Raw genomic sequence first — 21,247 nt, forward strand, 5'->3', positions numbered from 1 at the left:
GGACTTCTGCTAGGACGGGTTCTGACCAGAACCATTTGGGCCGGCCCAGCTGAACATGAGGAACGTTCAGGAGCTTGTGTGTCAAATTCGAGGCTCGGGGGCCAAATCTGGCCCGGCAAAACGTTTCATGAGGCCCTCTGAGGAAACAAGCAACCTTCAGATCACAGCGGTTAATTGATCAGATCCATTTTTATCTTTGTTACATCATCAGTAGAAAATGATGCAACAATTTCATTCCAAGAAATGAACACAGAAATAGTTGTCAATATTTTATCAGTTTGTTATTGGGTGATTTTATTTACACATTTTGCCTGAACCGGCCCTTTAAGGGGATCTGCATGAAAATATGGAGAAATCAGCCTGGTGATTTTTGATTGGCTCGGTTCTGATACATGTTAATGTGTTACTATTAAATCTTTTTTGCTTTTAAAAAATTAAACATTTGAAGATCCAGTTGAATCAGCCTGGAGGAAAAATCACCTGGTGGGAACTCGTCCTCCTCAGGCCGTTCTGACCAGAACTGTTTGGGTCTGGTTATCAGCTGAGATCAGCAGCCGGTCAGACGTTAAAGGTGGGACAGAAACTGAAATCAGTTTTCAGGAATTGGGCCGATTAAACTGGAATCACTGGAAACTTTCCTGATGTTCCGGGTCGAAGCTGTCGGACCCATATGAATCGGTCGCTACGGCCCGGGAAACTCGAACACGGCGGCGGCTCCCATCCCGGTCCCGATGCACATGGAGACGACTCCGAAAGCCCTGACAGAGAGAGCGGAACCGGGTCAGAACCCGGCCCGACCAGGTTCCGCTGCTGCGACTGAACCGGACCCACCTCCTGCCTCGGCGCCGCAGTTCATTCAGCAGCGTCACAACCTGCCGGGTGCCGGTGCAGCCAGAGGGTGACCCAGAGCGATGGCGCCCCCTAGAGGATTCACCTTCTCTGGAGGAAGACCAAGACGTGAACGCAGAACACGGCCTGGAGAGAGAGACAGTTAACACACACACACCTGGAGACAGTTGACACACACACACACACCTGGAGACAGTTAACACACACACCTGGAGACAGTTGACACACACACACACCTGGAGACAGTTAACACACACACCCTGGAGACAGTTAACACACACACCTGGAGACAGTTGACACACACACCACCTGGAGACAGTTAACACACACACCTGGAGACAGTTAACACACACACACCTGGAGACAGTTAACACACACACACACTGGAGACAGTTAACACACACACACACACCTGGAGACAGTTACACACACACACCTGGAGACAGTTAACACACACACACCTGGAGACAGTTAACACACACACACACCTGGAGACAGTTGACACACACACACCTGGAGACAGTTGACACACACACACCTGGAGACAGTTAACACACACACCTGGAGACAGTTGACACACACACCTGGAGACAGTTAACACACACACACACCTGGAGACAGTTAACACACACACACCTGGAGACAGTTGACACACACACACCTGGAGACAGTTAACACACACACACCTGGAGACAGTTAACACACACACACACACACACCTGGAGACAGTTGACACACACACACCTGGAGACAGTTGACACACACACACCTGGAGACAGTTAACACACACACACCTGGAGACAGTTGACACACACGCACCTGGAGACAGTTGACACACACACACACACCTGGAGACAGTTGACACACACACACCTGGAGACAGTTAACACACACACACACACACCTGGAGACAGTTGACACACACACCTGGAGACAGTTAACACACACACACACACACCTGGAGACAGTTGACACACACACACACCTGGAGACAGTTAACACACACACACCTGGAGACAGTTAACACACACGCACCTGGAGACAGTTAACACACACACACCTGGAGACAGTTGACACACACACACACCACCTGGAGACAGTTAACACACACACACCTGGAGACAGTTAACACACACACACACCTGGAGACAGTTAACACACACACACACACACGAGACAGTTGACACACACACACACCTGGAGACAGTTAACACACACGCACCTGGAGACAGTTAACACACATACACCTGGAGACGTTGACACACACACACACACCTGGAGACAGTTAACACACACACACACCTGGAGACAGTTGACACACACGCACCTGGAGACAGTTAACACACACACACACTGGAGACAGTTAACACACACACACCTGGAGACAGTTGACACACACACACACACACCTGGAGACAGTTAACACACACACACCTGGAGACAGTTAACACACACACACCTGGAGACAGTTGACACACACACACACACACCTGGAGACAGTTAACACACACACCTGGAGACAGTTAACAACACACACACACCTGGAGACAGTTAACACACACACACACCTGGAGACAGTTAACACACACACACACACCTGGAGACAGTTGACACACACACACACCTGGAGACAGTTAACACACACGCACCTGGAGACAGTTAACACACATACACCTGGAGACAGTTGACACACACACACACCTGGAGACAGTTAACACACACACTGGAGACAGTTGACACACACGCACCTGGAGACAGTTAACACACACACACACACACCTGGAGACAGTTCACACACACACCTGGAGACAGTTGACACACACACACACCTGGAGACAGTTAATACACACACACCTGGAGACAGTTAACACACACACACCTGGAGACAGTTGACACACACACACACCTGGAGACAGTTAACACACACACACCTGGAGACAGTTAACACACACACACCTGGAGACAGTTAACACACACGCACCTGGAGACAGTTAACACACACACACCTGGAGACAGTTGACACACACACACCTGGAGACAGTTAACACACACACACCTGGAGACAGTTAACACACACACACCTGGAGACAGTTAACACACACACACACACACCTGGAGACAGTTAACACACACACACACCTGGAGACAGTTAACACACACACCTGGAGACAGTTAACACACACACACCTGGAGACAGTTGACACACACACACACCTGGAGACAGTTAACACACACACACCTGGAGACAGTTAACACACACACACCTGGAGACAGTTAACACACACACACACACCTGGAGACAGTTGACACACACACACCTGGAGACAGTTGACACACACACCTGGAGACAGTTAACACACACACACACCACCTGGAGACAGTTGACACACACACACACCTGGAGACAGTTAACACACCTGGAGACAGTTGACACACACGCACCTGGAGACAGTTAACACACACACACCTGGAGACAGTTGACACACACACACACACACCTGGAGACAGTTGACACACACACACCTGGAGACAGTTAACACACACACACTGGAGACAGTTAACACACACACACACCTGGAGACAGTTAACACACACACACCTGGAGACAGTTGACACACCACACACCTGGAGACAGTTAACACACACGCACCTGGAGACAGTTAACACATACACCTGGAGACAGTTGACACACACACACACACCTGGAGACAGTTAACACACACACACCTGGAGACAGTTAACACACACACACTGGAGACAGTTGACACACACACACCTGGAGACAGTTAACACACACACACACACACCTGGAGACAGTTAACACACACACACCTGGAGACAGTTGACACACACACACACACCTGGAGACAGTTAACACACACACACCTGGAGACAGTTGACACACACACACCTGGAGACAGTTGACACACACACACACACCTGGAGACAGTTAACACACACACACCTGGAGACAGTTAACACACACGCACCTGGAGACAGTTAACACACACACCTGGAGACAGTTGACACACACACACACACCTGGAGACAGTTAACACACACACACCTGGAGACAGTTAACACACACACACCTGGAGACAGTTAACACACACACACACACCTGGAGACAGTTAACACACACACAACACACCTGGAGACAGTTGACACACACACACACCTGGAGACAGTTAACACACACACACCTGGAGACAGTTAACACACACACACACACCTGGAGACAGTTAACACACACACACACACACACCTGGAGACAGTTAACACACACACACCTGGAGACAGTTAACACACACACACACACCTGGAGACAGTTAACACACACACACACCTGGAGACAGTTAACACACACACCCTGGAGACAGTTAACACACACACACCTGGAGACAGTTAACACACACGCACCTGGAGACAGTTAACACACACACACCTGGAGACAGTTGACACACACACACACACCTGGAGACAGTTAACACACACACACCTGGAGACAGTTCACACACCTGTAGACAGTTAACACACACACACACACACTGGAGACAGTTGACACACACACACCTGGAGACAGTTGACACACACACACACCTGGAGACAGTTAACACACACACACACACCTGGAGACAGTTGACACACACACACACCTGGAGACAGTTAACACACACACACACCTGGAGACAGTTAACACACACGCACCTGGAGACAGTTAACACACACACACTGGAGACAGTTGACACACACACACACACACACACCTGGAGACAGTTAACACACACACCTGGAGACAGTTAACACACACACACCTGGAGACAGTTAACACACACACACACCTGGAGACAGTTAACACACACACACCTGGAGACAGTTGACACACACACACACCTGGAGACAGTTAACACACACACACCTGGAGACAGTTAACACACATACACCTGGAGACAGTTAACACACACACACACACCTGGAGACAGTTAACACACACACCTGGAGACAGTTGACACACACACACCTGGAGACAGTTAACACACACACACACACACCTGGAGACAGTTAACACACACACACCTGGAGACAGTTGACACACACACACACACACCTGGAGACAGTTAACACACACGCACCTGGAGACAGTTAACACACACACACCTGGAGACAGTTGACACACACACACACACCTGGAGACAGTTAACACACACACACCTGGAGACAGTTAACACACACACACCTGGAGACAGTTAACACACACGCACCTGGAGACAGTTAACACACACACCTGGAGACAGTTGACACACACACACACCTGGAGACAGTTAACACACACACACCTGGAGACAGTTCACACACACCTGGAGACAGTTAACACACACACACACACACCTGGAGACAGTTGACACACACACACACCTGGAGACAGTTGACACACACACACCTGGAGACAGTTAACACACACACACACACCTGGAGACAGTTGACACACACACACACCTGGAGACAGTTAACACACACACACACACTGGAGACAGTTAACACACACACACCTGGAGACAGTTAACACACACACACCTGGAGACAGTTGACACACACACACACACACACACCTGGAGACAGTTAACACACACACACCTGGAGACAGTTAACACACACACACCTGGAGACAGTTAACACACACACACACCTGGAGACAGTTAACACACACACACCTGGAGACAGTTGACACACACACACACCTGGAGACAGTTAACACACACGCACCTGGAGACAGTTAACACATACACCTGGAGACAGTTGACACACCACACACACCTGGAGACAGTTAACACACACACACCTGGAGACAGTTGACACACACACACACCTGGAGACAGTTAACACACACACACCTGGAGACAGTTAACACACACACACCTGGAGACAGTTGACACACACACACACCTGGAGACAGTTAACACACACGCACCTGGAGACAGTTAACACACACACCTGGAGACAGTTGACACACACACACACACCTGGAGACAGTTAACACACACACACCTGGAGACAGTTAACACACACACACTGGAGACAGTTAACACACACACACCTGGAGACAGTTAACACACACACACCTGGAGACAGTTGACACACACACACACACCTGGAGACAGTTAACACACACACACCTGGAGACAGTTAACACACACACACACCTGGAGACAGTTAACACACACACACACACACACTGGAGACAGTTGACACACACACACCTGGAGACAGTTAACACACACACACCTGGAGACAGTTACACACACACACCTGGAGACAGTTAACACACACACACACACACACACACACCTGGAGACAGTTGACACACACACACCTGGAGACAGTTAACACACACACACCTGGAGACAGTTAACACACACACACCTGGACAGTTAACACACACACACACTGGAGACAGTTGACACACACACACACCTGGAGACAGTTAACACACACACACACACACCTGGAGACAGTTAACACACACACACCTGGAGACAGTTAACACACACACACCTGGAGACAGTTGACACACACACACACCTGGAGACAGTTGACACAAACCCACACCTGGCTGGCGAACGCCTCGTTGATCTCGAAGATGTCGATGTCGCTCACTTTCAGTCCTGATGAGGAAAATGGAGGTTATGTTGGTTCCGTCGGGTTGGTTCTGATCCAGAAGGTTCCGGTCGCCTCACCTGCTTGCCGCAGCGCGGCCGGGATGGCCAGCGCTGGGCCGACGCCCATCAGGTCCGGCGGGACGCCCACCACGGCACTTCCCCGCAGCACGCCCAGAACCGGCAGACCCAGTTCCTCCACGGCGGCCCGGCGGCCCAGCAGAACCGCTGCCGCTCCGTCGCTCACCTGGCTGGAGTTTCCTGGAACAGAGCGGAGTCAGCGGCGCCGGCGGGAGACGGTGCTGCAGGGAGGGCGGTTCTGACCTGCCGTAGTGGTTCCGTCGGGTTTGAAGGCGGGTCGAAGCCGGGCCAGGTCCTCCAGGGTCGTTCCGGCCCGGATTCCCTCGTCCCTCCGGACCTCCAACCGCCGCTCCCGGCCCGACTCGTCCCGGACCGTGACGGAGACGGGAACGATCTCCTGGTCGAACTGCCCCGAGTCCCGGGCCCGGGCCGCCCTGCGGGGACACACGGTCAGCACCGGCCCTCAAGACCAGACCTGGAGCAACTGGGAACACTGGGAGAACCACAGGAAAAACAAAATGCTCCAGAGCTAAAAAACGAAACAAACTTGATGTGCGAGTCGAGAGCGAAGGCGTCCTGCTGCTGCCGGGAGACGGCGAAGCGCTCAGCGACGTTCTCCGACGTCACGCTGAGGAGACAGAAAACATGGAGGATCGATTCCGGAGCCAATCAGGCTGATTGGAAAATGTTGCAACATCAATCAATAAAGGAGGATATCAGTAAATATCCTGATCTTCAGTGATTTAGTGAAGGACGTTCATGCTGAGAGTTTTTCTGCTGATGGATCAACTTCATGATTCTGAAGCCGTAATTCCTCCCGTTGGTCGTATTGATTATTGCTCGATCGATCGATCGGCTCTGCCTCGCCTCCTCTCACCCCATGGGGATCAGGCAGTCCCTCGCCTTGGCGTTGGCCGACAGTCCGGAGCTCAGATCTCCTGGATCCCCCATGGATCGGAGCGACATCTCCACTCTGAAACGCAGCAGACCAGAGGTCAGAGGTCGGGATGACGAAGTGAACGGGTCTCTGAACGTCTGGAGAACTTTGAACGGCTGACGGGAAGAGAAGGAAACTTCAGGAACTCACCCGCAGGCCAGGCCCAGCTGGATGGATCCGCTCCGGATGGACCCTGAGAAACAGAACAACCGGGTCAGACTGGGCCGGCGGCCCGGAGGAACCAGCTGGAAGCAGTCAGGCCGGGTGAGGGTTAGGGGTCAGGCCGGGTGAGGGTTAGGGGTCAGGCCGGGTGAGGGTTAGGGGTCAGGCCGGTGAGGGTTAGGGTTCAGGCTGGGTGAGGGTTAGGGGTCAGGCCGGGTGAGGGTTAGGGGTCAGGCGTTACCTGCGATGTTGAGCAGCGCCTGCAGGCCAGAGGAACATTGCCTGTTCACTGTGTAAACCGGAACCTTCTCTGGAAAACCGCTGCAAGCAGAACAGCTGTTAGAACCTCCAGGCCCCGCCCCTTTAAAGGCCTCTACACCTGACCTCTGACCCTTGATCCTAACCTCAGGAAGTGAGCCACTCGGGCCATCAGTGCTCCGGCTCCAGGCTGCAGAACGTTTCCTGCAGACAGATAGCCTCGTTAGCAGGACGATGGTGCCCCTTCAGGCCAGGCTGGGTATTACACTCACCCACACAGACGTCCCCCAGCTGCTCCGGGGACAGTCCCACGTCCTCCAGGACGGCCGTCATCACGGCGCTCAGCAGCTCGTCCGGCGTGGTGTCCTGCAGGAAGCCGGTTTGTTAGCATGTGGCCCCTCCGGGCCTCTGAACCAGTCCCGGTTCAAACCAGTGAATGAATCTGTTTCAGATTTAAACCGGAACATTCAATCCCAGTCTGCTTCCAAAGAAAATCAGGACCTGACTGGGATTAGTCCCAATTATCCCAGTGGATCAACTTTAACCTGCTAGTTAGCGATTAATCAGAAAACTTTCATCATAATGATAGATTTTATTTCCAATAGCCTTCAAATATTTATATCTCATCTTCAGTCTCTTTCTATAAAATCAGTTTGACTTTAATAAATCTACGCAACATCCCACTTCCACTCAGTGGGCGGAGTCTACCGGCAGGGGGCGGGGCTTGCGGCGACAGGTTGGAACATCGGCTTAACTCGGTCAAGTCCGGTATTGTTCGGGTTCTGCTGTTTTCTCGGACCGTACGAACCTTAAAACTTCCTTTTTTGGCCTTTCCGATCGCGGTCCTCCGGCCGTGGACCACCACCACCTCGTCCCCGGGGCTGGGCGCCGCGCAGCCGCAGTCGGAGCTCCGGAGGCCGGGACTCAGGTGTCCGGAGATGAGCTTCAGCCGGTTCATGGCGCTGCTTCGGTCCAACAGGACTCTCACAAAGTTCCGAATCCAACAGGCGGATCAGCCTTTGGACTGACTGTCTTCTTCTGAGATGAGCCGTTTCACTGCAGCGCGCCGCCTTGTGGCCCGGAAGGAGAATCTGCAGCTTGAGAAATAATCTAAGTTACTTTGAAAAACAAAATACTTAAAAACTCGTAATGTTACCAGTGCAAAATGTAACTCAAATAAAAACTTACCTTGTTAAACTTTTACTATGTTTTAGTTTATGAGCAGAAAGTTGTTTTAACAAAACATATTAATTTCAAACCGTTTTTAGTTTAGTAGCATTTTTGTGTAATTTAAAGGTCTCCAGGGTTTCCTGCAGTTTTCATCCCATGAAATGTAACAAAATGATTCACTCAGATTTTTCCCTGTAAATACAGGTAACATGTATCTCATTACACCTGAACTAAGTACCTAGTTACTTTCCTCCACAGTTCCAGGTAAGTGAAGCAGATGTTGGTCCACAGAAACCGGTTCTGTACGGTCAGAACATCTGGCAGAACTTTGGCGTCTCCTCTGATCCGACTGGCTTCAGTTTCCTGCAACAGCTTGTCAGATCCGCAGGAATCTCCTGGTTCCCTCCAGATCCAGATCCAGAACAAGCTTTCTGGATCCTCCAGAACCTTCACAGACCCAACTGCTGGACCCGTTCACCGCAGGACCAGAACTAGAACCAGAACGTTTGCTGAATTCTTCATGTCTCCAGTTTATTTCTGCAACATTTTCTTCAGGTAAAACGCAGCAAAAATAAACTTTTTAAACTTTTTATTTCATCACTACATGAGTTAGATAAGGCCACCGAGTTTCATCCAGGATGGAGGCAGAAAACAGGAAACAGGAAACACAAAACAGGAAAACAGACAAAACTAAAGGAACGTGTGAACCGGGTTCAACCCGTTTCTAGGTGATTAAATGAAGAAAAAGCAATGAGCTTCAGGTCCAAACGATGGCAGAACCTCATCCAGAACCTCAGAAAGGGGAAGCTCCAGCTCCAGGTAACAGCAAACACTGCCACCTTCAGGCTGCAGCAGGAACTGCGCCACTCAGCAGCTTCACTAAGGCAACAAACTGAGGAGCAGCAGCACCATCAGAACCACGACCGGGTCCCAGTGGTCTGGTCGATCTAGCTGAGGTTCTGACCCGATCCCAACAGGAACTGCTCCTCTGAGAGCAGGAAGTGGATCAGTTCTGGTTCTGGAGGTGAACCAGAACCCAGCAGATCAGAACCATTTTCTTCTACACGACGGGTCGAAACCGACTGAAACGACCCGCGGATCAACACAGATCTGAACCTGAAAACGGTTCTGACCCGGCTCAGCAGACCCGGATCTACACGTCATTAAGGCACTGGGAGGTCCGACGCAGAGATCCGGTCGGGTTCTGCTTCATTTCCCGACCTTACTTCAGACCGGAACCGCCTTCAGAGATTAATAATCAATAATCTATAAATGAACTGGTGTCAGCAAAACTTTATCTGTGCTGCCATTAGAAGATAATCAAGAGTCCAGAGGTCAGAGGTCAACGACGTCTCAAAGCACCCAGAAGAGGGTCTGCTTGACCTTTCATGACCTCTGAAACTTTCATAACGTTTAAAATAATTGCGGCACAAACAAATGAAAATATGGAGCAAAGTTTGGCTCCGTTTTGTCACTCAGACCGTTAGTGTATTCATCCGCCGCTGGAAGTAGTCCCCCGGCTTCCCGCGGCGACCCGGCTCAGGCGTAGAAGATGAGTTCTGGGATCTGGCCGCCCTGGACCCCGGTCCCGTTGGTGCTGTCGGAGGAGCACTGGAACTGGAAGGTGACCTTGCCGCTCTGGACCTCCGTCATGCCCTCCTGGCCAAAGTAGCTGAGCTCGTTGCCGTCCAGAACCACGCTGGCCGTGTAGAAGGTGTCGGGCTCGATCTGGACCGGGTAGTCGAACCAGACCGGGAAGGTGCTGCTGGAGCCGTCGGAGAAGAACTTGATGACGCGCTGCGCCATGGGCACTCCCTGCCGCTTCAGCTCCATCTTGGCGCTGTACTCGGCCGAGCCGCAGCTGGAGCCGTACAGGCCGAAGCCGGCGATGAAGACGCGGCGGTCCACGGCGAACTGGATGCTGTCGCAGCGGCCGCGGTAGCGCCACTGGTTGCTGCGGTAAGCGCAGGACTGGAAGCGGTGGCAGCGCTGCGGCGCCAGCCCCTTCCGCGGCTTGGTGCAGAACAGCAGCTCCGGCTTGCGGGACGCCGTGAACCACAGGAAGATGTCGTTGGTCTCGTTGAGCGTCAGCACGCCGGACTGCGCCGCGCCGTTGGCGAAGTCCTCCAGCGCCATGGCGGGGATGCGGATCAGGTAGATGGCCTTGCCCAGCACCAGCCGCTTGTTGTCGATGGAGGGTGGCAAGTCGCGGCGCTGGCACTCGGCCTCCGCCCAGCTCAGCGCCGCCTCGAACACGACCATCTCCTTGGCGTTGAGCGTCTCCCGTCGCAGGATGCTCTCCAGCGTCTGCGCGTCGATGTCGCAGAAGCCCTCGGAGCGCAGCGCCAGCTCGGCCTGCGCGTCGATGACCTCCCAGCAGCGCTGCGTCAGGTCCGGCTCCTCGAACAGGCAGCTCTGCGACAGAAGCACGCAGGCGTTCTTGGCGCTCAGGCTCGTTTCCAGGAAGTTGACGCAGGCCCGCGCCAGGTGAGGCACGATGTACTTTTTGGCGGCGTAGAGGGTGGCGAGCACCGTGTCGGCGCACAGGTCGATCTCATCACAGTAGATGTACCTGTGGAGGAGAGGCCGGGTTAGCAGACCGGTTCTGGTTCTGAGGTCCGAACGGATAGTCCGACCCACTTCAGCATGGCCAGGAAGGACGGCGGCTCCACGTCCGGGATCCGGATCTCCTCCGTGTCCTCGGCCAGCTCGCCGTAAAACATGGCATGGAACACGGAGCTGCCCACGGCCAGAACGTACTGCCGAGAGGAACAGCAGAACCGGAACCGGGTCAGAAGCCAACAGAACCTGGTTTCTAAAAGACTTTAGACGCAACGAGTCGCCCCCTGCAGGAAACGGCTGTAATAGAATAATAATAATAATAATACTAATAATAATAATTCTGGTTTAAAGTCACGAAGGCAGTGAAGAAGCTTTAATACCCTAAACATTAAATATGAGCAGCTCTGCAGCAGATCTGTTTCTATACATCTATCTCTAGAGATCTCGCCCTAGAAGCTGTCGGGACTCGACCTTGTGTCCAGGAACCCTCTGAGTGGCGCCCGGCGGTCCGACCACGAAGTGAACGTCCGCCATCATCTCGTTGTTGAACATGACTGAATTCCTACAGACAGAAATATGAACCAAAACTTCACAGAAATGACAGAAACACAGTTTCTCGATAATCATTTCTACTTTTTAACTGCACTTAGTTTAAGGTTTTTATTTTACTTGAATTACACCTAAATTCAGTTAAAGTTCATAAAGCTGCAGCTCCAGACGCCTTTACCCCGGCTGGTCGGCTGGTTCGGAAGAAACATCCCTGTGTTTATTATTTTTGGATCAGGATAAAATAAAAATCTAAAATTTAAAGAAAATGTTAATTTCAGGTGAAAACAAGCAGCAGATTCCAGACCTGAGATTAATGAAGTCAAAATGTCGCCTCACATTTCTGCACATTTTACGGTAAAAATCTGCTTGTGTAAATAATGGAGTGTCATTCATATTTATTTATGTTAATTACTAAACAAGTCTGAAATTTCAACTCCAGCTTAACTTTTTTTGATTTTCAAATGATAAAATGTGAATTTCCAGCTGAGAGGAAACTCTTCATATGAGTCATAACCATTCATCACAGATTTCCACAAATATTCTTATTTCATCTTCCGGTAGAGAAATTCGTCCGTAGCTACAGCAGCAATCACTGGGATAAACTGAAACAAACTGAATAGTTTCTACCAGCAGGATTTATTATTTTTCCTTTTCTGGCAAAAACTGGATGATAAATGTTTTGTTGTGATTTGGTTTCAGTTTTGTTTACAGAGACTTTTAATTTTATTTAATTCTTTTGGATATTCAAAAAGTCTTCTGGTTCCAGAATTAAATGTTTATTAGAGTTCAAAGTTTATTGTGTTCTTGGATTATGGAAAATGGTCTCAAAACAACATTATTATTATTATTGCAATAACTTCAATTAGTCTGGACGGAACCAGCAATGAAAAACATTTCATAACAATGAATAAAACTTTCTCTGCATTCAGTTATTATACCATTTATTTGTTTTCTGACTTTTAATTTATTAAATTTGAAAGTTTCATAAAAACTAGACTAAATTTTGATGACTTTCTGACCGGGAGCCGGTACCCCGGGGAGCGCCGGTACCCCGGGGAGCGCCGGTACCCCGGGGAGCGCCGGTACCCCGGGGAGCGCCGGTACCCCGGGGAGCGCCGGTACCCCGGGGAGCGCCGGTACCCCGGGGAGCGCCGGTACCCCGGGGAGCGCCGGTACCCCGGGGAGCGCCGGTACCCCGGGGAGCGCCGGTACCCCGGTACCCACTCACCTCTCCCGGATGGTGGGGAACAGGCCCTGCCAGCTGCAGCCCGGCGCCGGGTTGTTGTTGCTCAGGTTCTGCTGCTGGAGCGAAGCGGCGGAGCTGCTGCTGCTTGAGGCCGGAGACACCAGCTTCTTGGCGGGGAACAGCTCTGCTGCCATCCTCCCCCTTCAGTCACACCGGGGAACGGCTCATGGCGGCTCCAGGGGCCGAACTCAACCGCTCTTTAGACTTGGGTCAGTTCCCGAACCGAACCGAACTTCATTTAAAAGCTACCGGACTTTAGCTCTGAGCTAGCTTTAGCCACATTAGCCTCCCAGCAACGGAGCCTGAAACATGACGTGAACTGCGGAAACCGGAGCTAAAGCAGCGAGGCAGAGGTTCCCCGAAGGAGCAATATTCCGTAACCTTTAACCTTTGACCCCTAAAACCTCCATAAGCAGCCAAGTGTACTTGAGCAGTTTGGGCTCAGCTTTTGTTTATACCGTATCAACTCTAACCAATCACAGACCAGCTCTTCTTTACTGGCGCTATGGGCGCTTTACTGCCCCCTACTGGAAAACGGCGCACTGCAGGCTCCAGTTGTGCCGCTTAAAACATAAATCCAAACTCAAGGTTCTGATTCAAACATACTTTATTGAACCCAAAGGGAAATTAAATGTTGTTGTATCTCATTAATTCAGATTCTTCAAAAGTTACTGTCGATGCTGATGGCTGTTGGCAGGAAAGGTCTTCTGCATCAGTCTGTATCACAGTGAATCTGAAGAAGCCTCTGGTCTCATTAGTCAACGTTTAAAGAATCCCCCTTTGTGTCGTCCCCCAAACAGAACCAGAACCAGAACAGAATCAGAACCAGAACCACAACAGAACCAGAACAGAATCAGAACCAGAACAAGAACCAGAACAGAATCAGAACCAGAACAGAACCAGAACCAGAACAGAACCAGCGTTCTTTAAATCCCTGGTTCTGATGCTGCTGCCCCAACAGATGACAGTAGAGATGATGCTGTCAACCACAGAATAACACAAAATAAAAGCCATAATTATAAGATAATTATGGGAAAACAATTAAATCCACAGAACCAAATATATATTCACTACAAAACTGTAAGACTATCTCAAAGACATTTTTCTAAATATGTTTCGGTTGCATTTCAGAGACTGTGCAGCAAATGCTGCATGTTTTACATTTCTTTGTCCCGTTGCTATGGCAGCACATTCTGGTTTGTTTCAACAGTTAAACTTTTATATTTTCTTCTGCTGGGAGAAGCGGATCAGTGAGCCACAATGGTGAGAAAATGTTCACACTTTACTGGAAACTACATGTTCAGCAATATGAGATCAATTTATTAACTGTTAGATTCTGAATTATGTCTCGTTAGCATGTTAGCTTAGCATCAGCAGCTCAAATTGTGTTTTCCTTCTTCAGCCTCCAAAGAAAGGCAAAAAGGGCAAAAAAGGGAAAGGCGGGAAGGTGAACCCCTTCATGCTGCTGGACTCTGCGCCCATACAGGACATGTCCAAGGATCAGGTAGCACTTCCTGCTGATGCTAACAAGGCTAGCTGGTGTTCAGAGTTTGGACCTGATGGAACCGTGCAAACCGGCAGAACAAACATGCGACTGTTAGATGGTGGAGGACCTGCAGGAGCTAACATTTTAAAGCTTAATTTGGGTAGAACTCCAGAACAGGCTGAATCTTCCTGTGGGGAATTTGAAGCGTAGTTTTGTTAAATGAATGAGCGCCAGGGATGCAGCGCTCATCTTTATCCTCTACAGCAGCAGTCTCATTATTCAAAGTACATTTCTACACGTTTTCCTGAATTCAGACACGTTTGAAATGAGTTTCCACTGAAGTCAGATAATAGTTGAGCTTTTGGACTCTGGCTGGTTCATGGTTCGTCTGCAGGCGCCACTCCAGACGATTTGATGAAAATCTGATCGTTTTCTGGTTCAAACCCTGATGACATCTGACACGCTATTGGCTGGGATTTGCAAAGCAGCCAATCCATGAACGCCATTCGCTGTCCTTAGTGCTGATTGGCTGAAGGCCCAAACCTAAAGTAACTTTCTTAATTTTCCATTTATATCCGGGTCGATTTGAATGAACTGGGTCAGTTTGACTGGTTTTAATCCGGGGTCATTCAACACCAGATTAAAACCAGATTAATTCCTTTGCAGTTTCCTGGTTAATCCCGCCCTGATTGTCTGCAATGTGTTGCAGTTGTGGGATTTCGCCCTCCGGATCCAGGAGGAGCTGGACACGGTGCGGAAGGAAAAGAGCCTCTTCCAGCTGGAGCGGGACAAGACCAAGATCGTTTGGGAGACGATCAAGAAGAACCTGGAGGAGTCCGAGATCCAGCTGAGGAATACCACTGCAGAGAGGTCAGAGGTCGACGAGCAACACAGAGAGGAGATGACTGTGAGTCCTCCACTGACCCTGCGAGGTGGTCCTGCGGTTCTTCCGGTCCTGCGGTTCTCCCGGTCCGATCCTGACTCTGTCGGGTTTTCAGGTCTACAAGCAGAAGATGAAGCACGTCCTGTCCGAGCAGCACAACGCCGTCTCTGAGGTGAAGACGGACGCCGTGACGTGCCGCTCACTGCAGCAGAAGCAGAGCACGGACGTGGAGCTGGATCTGCGCCGGCAGCTCCGGGATCTGCAAATGGACAACAGAGAGAAGAGGCTCCAGGAGCACGCCTCCATCAAGATGCTGAAGCTGGTGAGAAGACGATCCTCTGCTCCGGCTTCAAGCTTTGGCTTCCGTCTCATGCCTGCTCTTCCTCCCCAGAACCACCAGAGGGAGCTGATGAGGCTCGGCGGAGAGTTTGAGCGCCGGATGCAAGGTGAGTGCAGCTCGGTGCTTCCTCCCGGGTTTCCTTCCTGGTCTTCCTCATCGTTCCTGTTCAGTGCTGGAGGTGCAGAAGCTGGTCACCATACGGTCCCTGGCAGAGATGTTCCAGAGGAAGCTGATGAACGCTCTGACGGAGATCGACACCTTCAAGAAATGTCACCTGGTGTCCCTGAACAAGGAACACGACAACAGGAGAGAACGGACAGAAGGGACGTTTGAGGAATTCCTGGACACAAAGCACTACGAGCAGCACACCTGGAAGGTAGATGAACCATCGTAGTGCTGCCTCTGGTGTCTTTAGTTGGTCCCTCTGGGATCTACCCAAGTAGATCCCACTGGGTCCACTGGAGTAGATCCCTCTGGATCCTCTGGAGTAGATCCCACTGGATTGTCTGGAGTAGATCCCACTGGATCCTCTGGAGTAGATCCTCTGGAGTAAATCCCACTGGATCCTCTGGAGTAGATCCCACTGGATCCTCTGGAGTAGATCCCACTGGATTGTCTGGAGTAGATCCCCTGGATCCTCTGGAGTAGATCCCACTGGATTGTCTGGAGTAGATCCCACTGGATTGTCTGGAGTAGATCCCACTGGATCCTCTGGAGTAGATCCCACTGGATCCTCTGGAGTAGATCCCACTGGATTGTCTGGAGTAGATCCCTCTGGATCCTCTGGAGTAGATCCCACTGGATTGTCTGGAGTAGATCCCTCTGGATCCTCTGGAGTAGATCCCACTGGATTGTCTGGAGTAGATCCCACTGGATCCTCTGGAGTAGATCCCTCTGGAGTAAATCCCACTGGATCCTCTGGAGTAGATCCCACTGGATCCTCTGGAGTAGATCCCACTGGATCCTCTGGAGTAGATCCCACTGGATTGTCTGGAGTAGATCCCACTGGATCCTCTGGAGTAGATCCCACTGGATTGTCTGGAGTAGATTCCACTGGATCCTCTGGAGTAGTAGATCCCCTCTGGAGTAGATCCCTCTGGATCCTCTGGAGTAGATCCCACTGGATTGTCTGGAGTAGATCCCACTGGATCCTCTGGAGTAGATCCCTCTGGAGTAGATCCCACTGGATCCTCTGGAGTAATCCCACTGGATCCTCTGGAGTAGATCCCACTGGATCCTCTGGAGTAGATCCCACTGGATCCTCTGGAGTTTATCCCACTGGGTCCCCTGAGCCCTCCCTCTCTGCTCCAGGGCGAGCTGAAGAAGCTGCAGAACCAGAAGCTGCGGTGGGAGAAGAAGATCTCAGCAGCTGAGCAGGAGAACCAGCATCTGAAGACGACGCTGCAGGAGGTCCAGCAGAAGCTGCCGGAGCTGCACAGACGGCTACAGGAGCACCAGCACTCCAAGCAGAGGATGGAGGTAAGGGGGCGGAGCCAACACCTGGAAGCTGCTCAGCGCCGATGGTGACGATGATGGTGTGTGAGCAGGAGTACCGAGCTCAGCAGAAGCTGGTTGATCAGGAGCTCAGAGACCTGACGGTGGAACACGAGCTGCTGCTGCAGGCCTTCCAGAAGGTAAACCTCTCCCTCCCTCCTCACACTCCTCGCTCTCTGCTCCTCCCTGCCGACCCCTCCAGGTGTTCCCCGCAGGTGCAGCAGGAGCGTGACGAGCTGCTGAGGAGGCAGACGCAGAGCATCCTGGACGTCCAGCAGAGGAGCGGCCTTAAGAAGATCCTGCTGCAGAGGAAGCTGGAGGCGCTGAGCCAGACTCTGGAGAAGAAGGAGGCGCAGCTGAGCGCCGCGCTGTCCGTCTGCAGCGTGGAGCCCACGGCGCGCAGCAGCGCCGCCTACAAGCTGCAGGTAAGAGGCCGGAGGGCCGCTCCGCTGGGCAGCACCAGAACTTCTGACCGGCAGTTAAACACCAGGAGGAGTTTAACTCAGGAGCAGCTGATTCATCCTGAAGGAAACCAGACGGTTGTTCAGTCAGCTGTATGAGATTTGACTTTCACTGGAGCAAAACCATGTTGAAGTATTTCTACTCTCAGTACTTCCTGTCTGCAGCAGGCTTCTTCAGCTTCCTGTGAACTCAAAGTTAGAATCCGCCCTGCAGGAGAGGAGAAGGTCTGGCAGAAGAGAAATCTTCATCCTCCTCACTGAACTCATCATTCTGGTTTCTCTGGAATGTTGGAGGCACAGCAGCAGGAGTTCGTTAGCTTAGCAACAACTGAGCCGATGACATCACAGAGTGTTTGTTAGCTTAGCAACAACTCAGCCGATGACATCACAGTGTTTGTTAGCTTAGCAACAACTCAGCCGATGACATCACAGAGTGTTTGTTAGCTTAGCAACTCAGCCGATGACATCACAGAGTGTTTGTTAGCTTAGCAACTGAACTAATGACATCATCAGAGTGTTTGTTAGCTTAGCAACTGAACTGATGACATCACAGAGTGTTTGTTAGCTTAGCAACAACTGAACTGATGACATCACAGAGTGTTTGTTAGCTTAGCAACAACTCAGCCGCTGACATCACAGAGTGTTTGTTAGCTTAGCAACTGAACCGATGACATCACAGTGTTTGGTAGCTTAGCAACCGAACTGATGGCATTGCAGAGTGTTTGTTAGCTTAGCAACTGAGCTGATGACATCAGTGTTTGTTAGCTTAGCAACTGAGCTGATGACATCACAGTGTTTGTTAGCTTAGCAACTGAGCCAATGACATCACAGAGTGTTTGTTAGCTTAGCAACTGAGCTGATGACATCACAGAGTGTTTGTTAGCTTAGCAACAACTGAACTGATGACATCAGAGTCGCTACCAGGTTCATAATAGTTGAGAAACTCCTCAGTAGAAAACATAGAGTAAAACCTTAAGCTAAGGTAGCTAGAAGCTAGTTAGCATGTTGCTACATAAGCTAGCAGAATGGCCTAATTCCAGGTTCTGATGCTAACCAGCAGCTTTCAGGAAGTGAAGGAGAATCCCGGTTCTCCTGGGATTATCTGAGTCTGAAACCTGTTTCCAGGAGATTCTGGAGTCCAAACGGACCGCCATGGAGGCTCTGCAGCTGGACCTGGACCAGGGCGCCCAGGTCAGTCTACCTGCAGCCTCCCGCTTGTTTCTGATGTCCCGCGTGTCTCTGACGTCCCGCTTCTCCGTCCTGCAGGAGTATGAACAGCTGCTGTGCAGTCTGAAGGGCGACCTGGAGGCCGCCGGCATCTTGCCGTTCCAGTTTCCCTTCAGAGCCACCCAGAAGGTTCTGGAGGAAGTCCGGCCGGATCTGAAAGCCCAACCAAACCGGCCCCAGAAGGACGTCCCCAAATAAAGCGACATTTCAGTTTTTATTCAGTTTGACATGAAAAGCAGTGGCGTTGTTATTAAATTAAAATGAGTTTGGTTGGAAACGCCTCTGCTTCCTGGTCCAACTGTAAAAACATCCGGAACCAGAATTTCTGACATTCAACATCTCCTTTATTGTTAGTGATATTTGAGAAAAAGAAAGCAACACATGAGCAGCAGCTCGGCCACAGCGGGTCACCAGTACAAACCAAAGGAGGAGGATTTACAGCCAGAACCAGAACCAGAACCATGTCTGAAGTTTGGTTCTTGGCCTGAGAATCTGGGTCAGCTGAATGTTCCTGAGGTTTTATTTGGTTCCTGAAGGTCCGACTGATCTCCGGACTCTTGAACCCATGATGGACCGGACCGCACCGAACCGGACCGCACCGGACCGAACCGGACCGGACCGGAAATCACGTTCCAGAGCGACCCGTCTGGAGGAGGACCAGATCACAGCTGGGAAACGGAAAGAAATCCCGTTTTTTTCTGAAAATATTCCGTCACATCCTCATCCCAAATTTATCCAAACCAAAAGTTTTGGGAATCTGCAGGAGATTCTTCCTGTGTCAAAGAAGGTTGACCGAAAAAAGTTCTGTGCCACGTCTTGATTTGGACTTTTCAGAATATTTGTGTTGATCATCAGTGAATCAATCAGAAGAAACAGGAAGTGCTTCTCTGATGACATCACTTCCTGTGCAGCAGCAGCCCGTCCAGAACCATCTGACGGATCAGGAGCCTGAAACTGCCATCAGCTGCTGGTTTTATGGCTACAGATTGATAAAGATCAGCACAGGACAGCACAGGACAGCAGGGGTCAACAGAGGACAGCAAAGGTCAGCAGGGGTCAGTCCTGTTTCCTCAGAAATCCTGAGCTCCTTATTGACGTCATTTTTGGAAAATTTTTCAAATTTCTAAACTTTGAGGAATTTTATTTGGGAAAGCTCCAGAGACAGAATGGTAGGAATAGTGGGGAGGACCTTTGACCTTTAATGAGCAACCGGATGCGACCCACATCAGTCTCAACAGGTTCTGATTCGCCCCACTTCCAGACGTGGAACTGAATCGTATCCGACGGTTTTCAGAGCGTCTGCAGCCCGATCGATCATGTCGCATTTTATCCAACTTTTACATCATCGCCGTGAGACATGCGTCATAATTCTGCAGCAGAAGGAGCCAGATGAGGCAAATGTCTAAAAATGTGTGAAAATGATCATATATGGGGATCTGTTCCTGCCATAACTCAAGAGTACACATGTTCAGTTCATTTTGAAAGTAGAATTTCTTTCTTCTCAAAACTTGTAAAGCTTTTCCTCTGAATTTGTCGCGCTCACACTTCGTCTCTGCTTGCTTACAAAAATGCCATTTGGCACAGTCGTCTAGCAACCTCTCAGCCAATGGAATCAAAGTGTTGTACTGTGTGTGTTTGTTTCCTTCGGGTGTGTCAAACTCATTTTCATTTTGGGCCAAATCAAGATCATGAAGGCTCTTAAAGGGCCGGTTGTGCCAGAATGTGTTGATAAAACCTCTTCACAAACTGAATTCAATGAATTCTTAAAATTACATAATATTATTGAAGATCTTTTCAGTCCTTTCAGGAACTAATTATAAATGCAACTGTTTATTTACTCGCTGTATAAATCATGGACTATAATCAAACATCAACTAAATTCTCAAGA

The 21,247-nt window shown here is 50.5% G+C and overlaps 3 protein-coding genes across 5 annotated transcripts; 1 reads left to right on the plus strand and 2 right to left on the minus strand.

Annotated features, from left to right (window-relative positions):
- Positions 1-170: 170 nt before the first annotated feature.
- LOC129357055 (3-ketoacyl-CoA thiolase, peroxisomal-like) lies at positions 171-9,013 on the minus strand. The gene is given in 14 exon segments (XM_055026577.1): positions 171-758; positions 832-895; positions 898-960; positions 963-975; positions 6,457-6,512; positions 6,585-6,764; positions 6,828-7,018; positions 7,132-7,212; positions 7,462-7,557; positions 7,672-7,714; positions 7,925-8,004; positions 8,088-8,145; positions 8,214-8,307; positions 8,750-9,013. Coding segments are annotated over 14 exon segments (1,245 nt in total). The 5' UTR covers positions 8,900-9,013; the 3' UTR covers positions 171-682.
- Positions 9,014-9,683: 670 nt separating this feature from the next.
- Positions 9,684-13,974, minus strand: LOC129357057 (BTB/POZ domain-containing protein 3-like). Of its 3 annotated transcripts, XM_055026580.1 has the most exons (4): positions 13,451-13,974; positions 12,145-12,235; positions 11,752-11,870; positions 9,684-11,683 (listed from the first exon to the last, which is right to left on the minus strand). In XM_055026580.1, exons 1-4 carry the CDS (start codon positions 13,600-13,602, stop codon positions 10,651-10,653), a joined length of 1,395 nt encoding a protein of 464 aa, XP_054882555.1. In that variant the 5' UTR covers positions 13,603-13,974; the 3' UTR covers positions 9,684-10,650. The 3 variants fall into 3 exon arrangements, with proteins under 3 accessions (XP_054882555.1, XP_054882554.1, XP_054882556.1); XM_055026579.1 differs by having other exon boundaries at positions 9,684-11,970; XM_055026581.1 differs by lacking the exon at positions 13,451-13,974 and having other exon boundaries at positions 9,684-11,970; positions 12,054-12,232.
- A 401-nt stretch (positions 13,975-14,375) lies between these two features.
- Positions 14,376-19,779, plus strand: LOC129357058 (dynein regulatory complex subunit 4-like). Its single transcript, XM_055026582.1, has 11 exons — positions 14,376-14,731; positions 14,871-14,972; positions 15,664-15,861; positions 15,953-16,159; positions 16,229-16,283; positions 16,348-16,553; positions 17,489-17,656; positions 17,725-17,811; positions 17,887-18,096; positions 19,258-19,323; positions 19,399-19,779. Exons 1-11 carry the CDS (start codon positions 14,729-14,731, stop codon positions 19,555-19,557), a joined length of 1,461 nt encoding a protein of 486 aa, XP_054882557.1. The 5' UTR covers positions 14,376-14,728; the 3' UTR covers positions 19,558-19,779.
- The last annotated feature ends 1,468 nt before the right edge of the window (positions 19,780-21,247 follow it).

This window comes from Poeciliopsis prolifica, unplaced genomic scaffold (genome assembly GCF_027474105.1).
Source record: "Poeciliopsis prolifica strain line A6 unplaced genomic scaffold, Auburn_PproV2 SCAFFOLD225, whole genome shotgun sequence".
NCBI lineage: Eukaryota > Metazoa > Chordata > Actinopteri > Cyprinodontiformes > Poeciliidae > Poeciliopsis > Poeciliopsis prolifica.

What these genes read in the sequence shown, in the direction of transcription:
- LOC129357057 (XM_055026579.1), bottom strand. Translation starts at nt 13,602, where the DNA reads ATGGCAGCAGAGCTGTTCCCCGCCAAGAAGCTGGTGTCTCCGGCCTCA. An exon ending in TTCCCCACCATCCGGGAGAG is followed by an intron (nt 12,236 to 13,450) that starts GTGAGTGGGTAC and finishes TTCTGTCTGTAG; the next exon opens with GAATTCAGTCATGTTCAACA. An exon ending in AGAGGGTTCCTGGACACAAG is followed by an intron (nt 11,971 to 12,144) that starts GTCGAGTCCCGA and finishes ATTCTATTACAG; the next exon opens with CCGTTTCCTGCAGGGGGCGA.
- LOC129357058 (XM_055026582.1), top strand. An exon ending in AACACAGAGAGGAGATGACT is followed by an intron (nt 15,862 to 15,952) that starts GTGAGTCCTCCA and finishes TCGGGTTTTCAG; the next exon opens with GTCTACAAGCAGAAGATGAA. An exon ending in ACTCCAAGCAGAGGATGGAG is followed by an intron (nt 17,657 to 17,724) that starts GTAAGGGGGCGG and finishes GTGTGTGAGCAG; the next exon opens with GAGTACCGAGCTCAGCAGAA.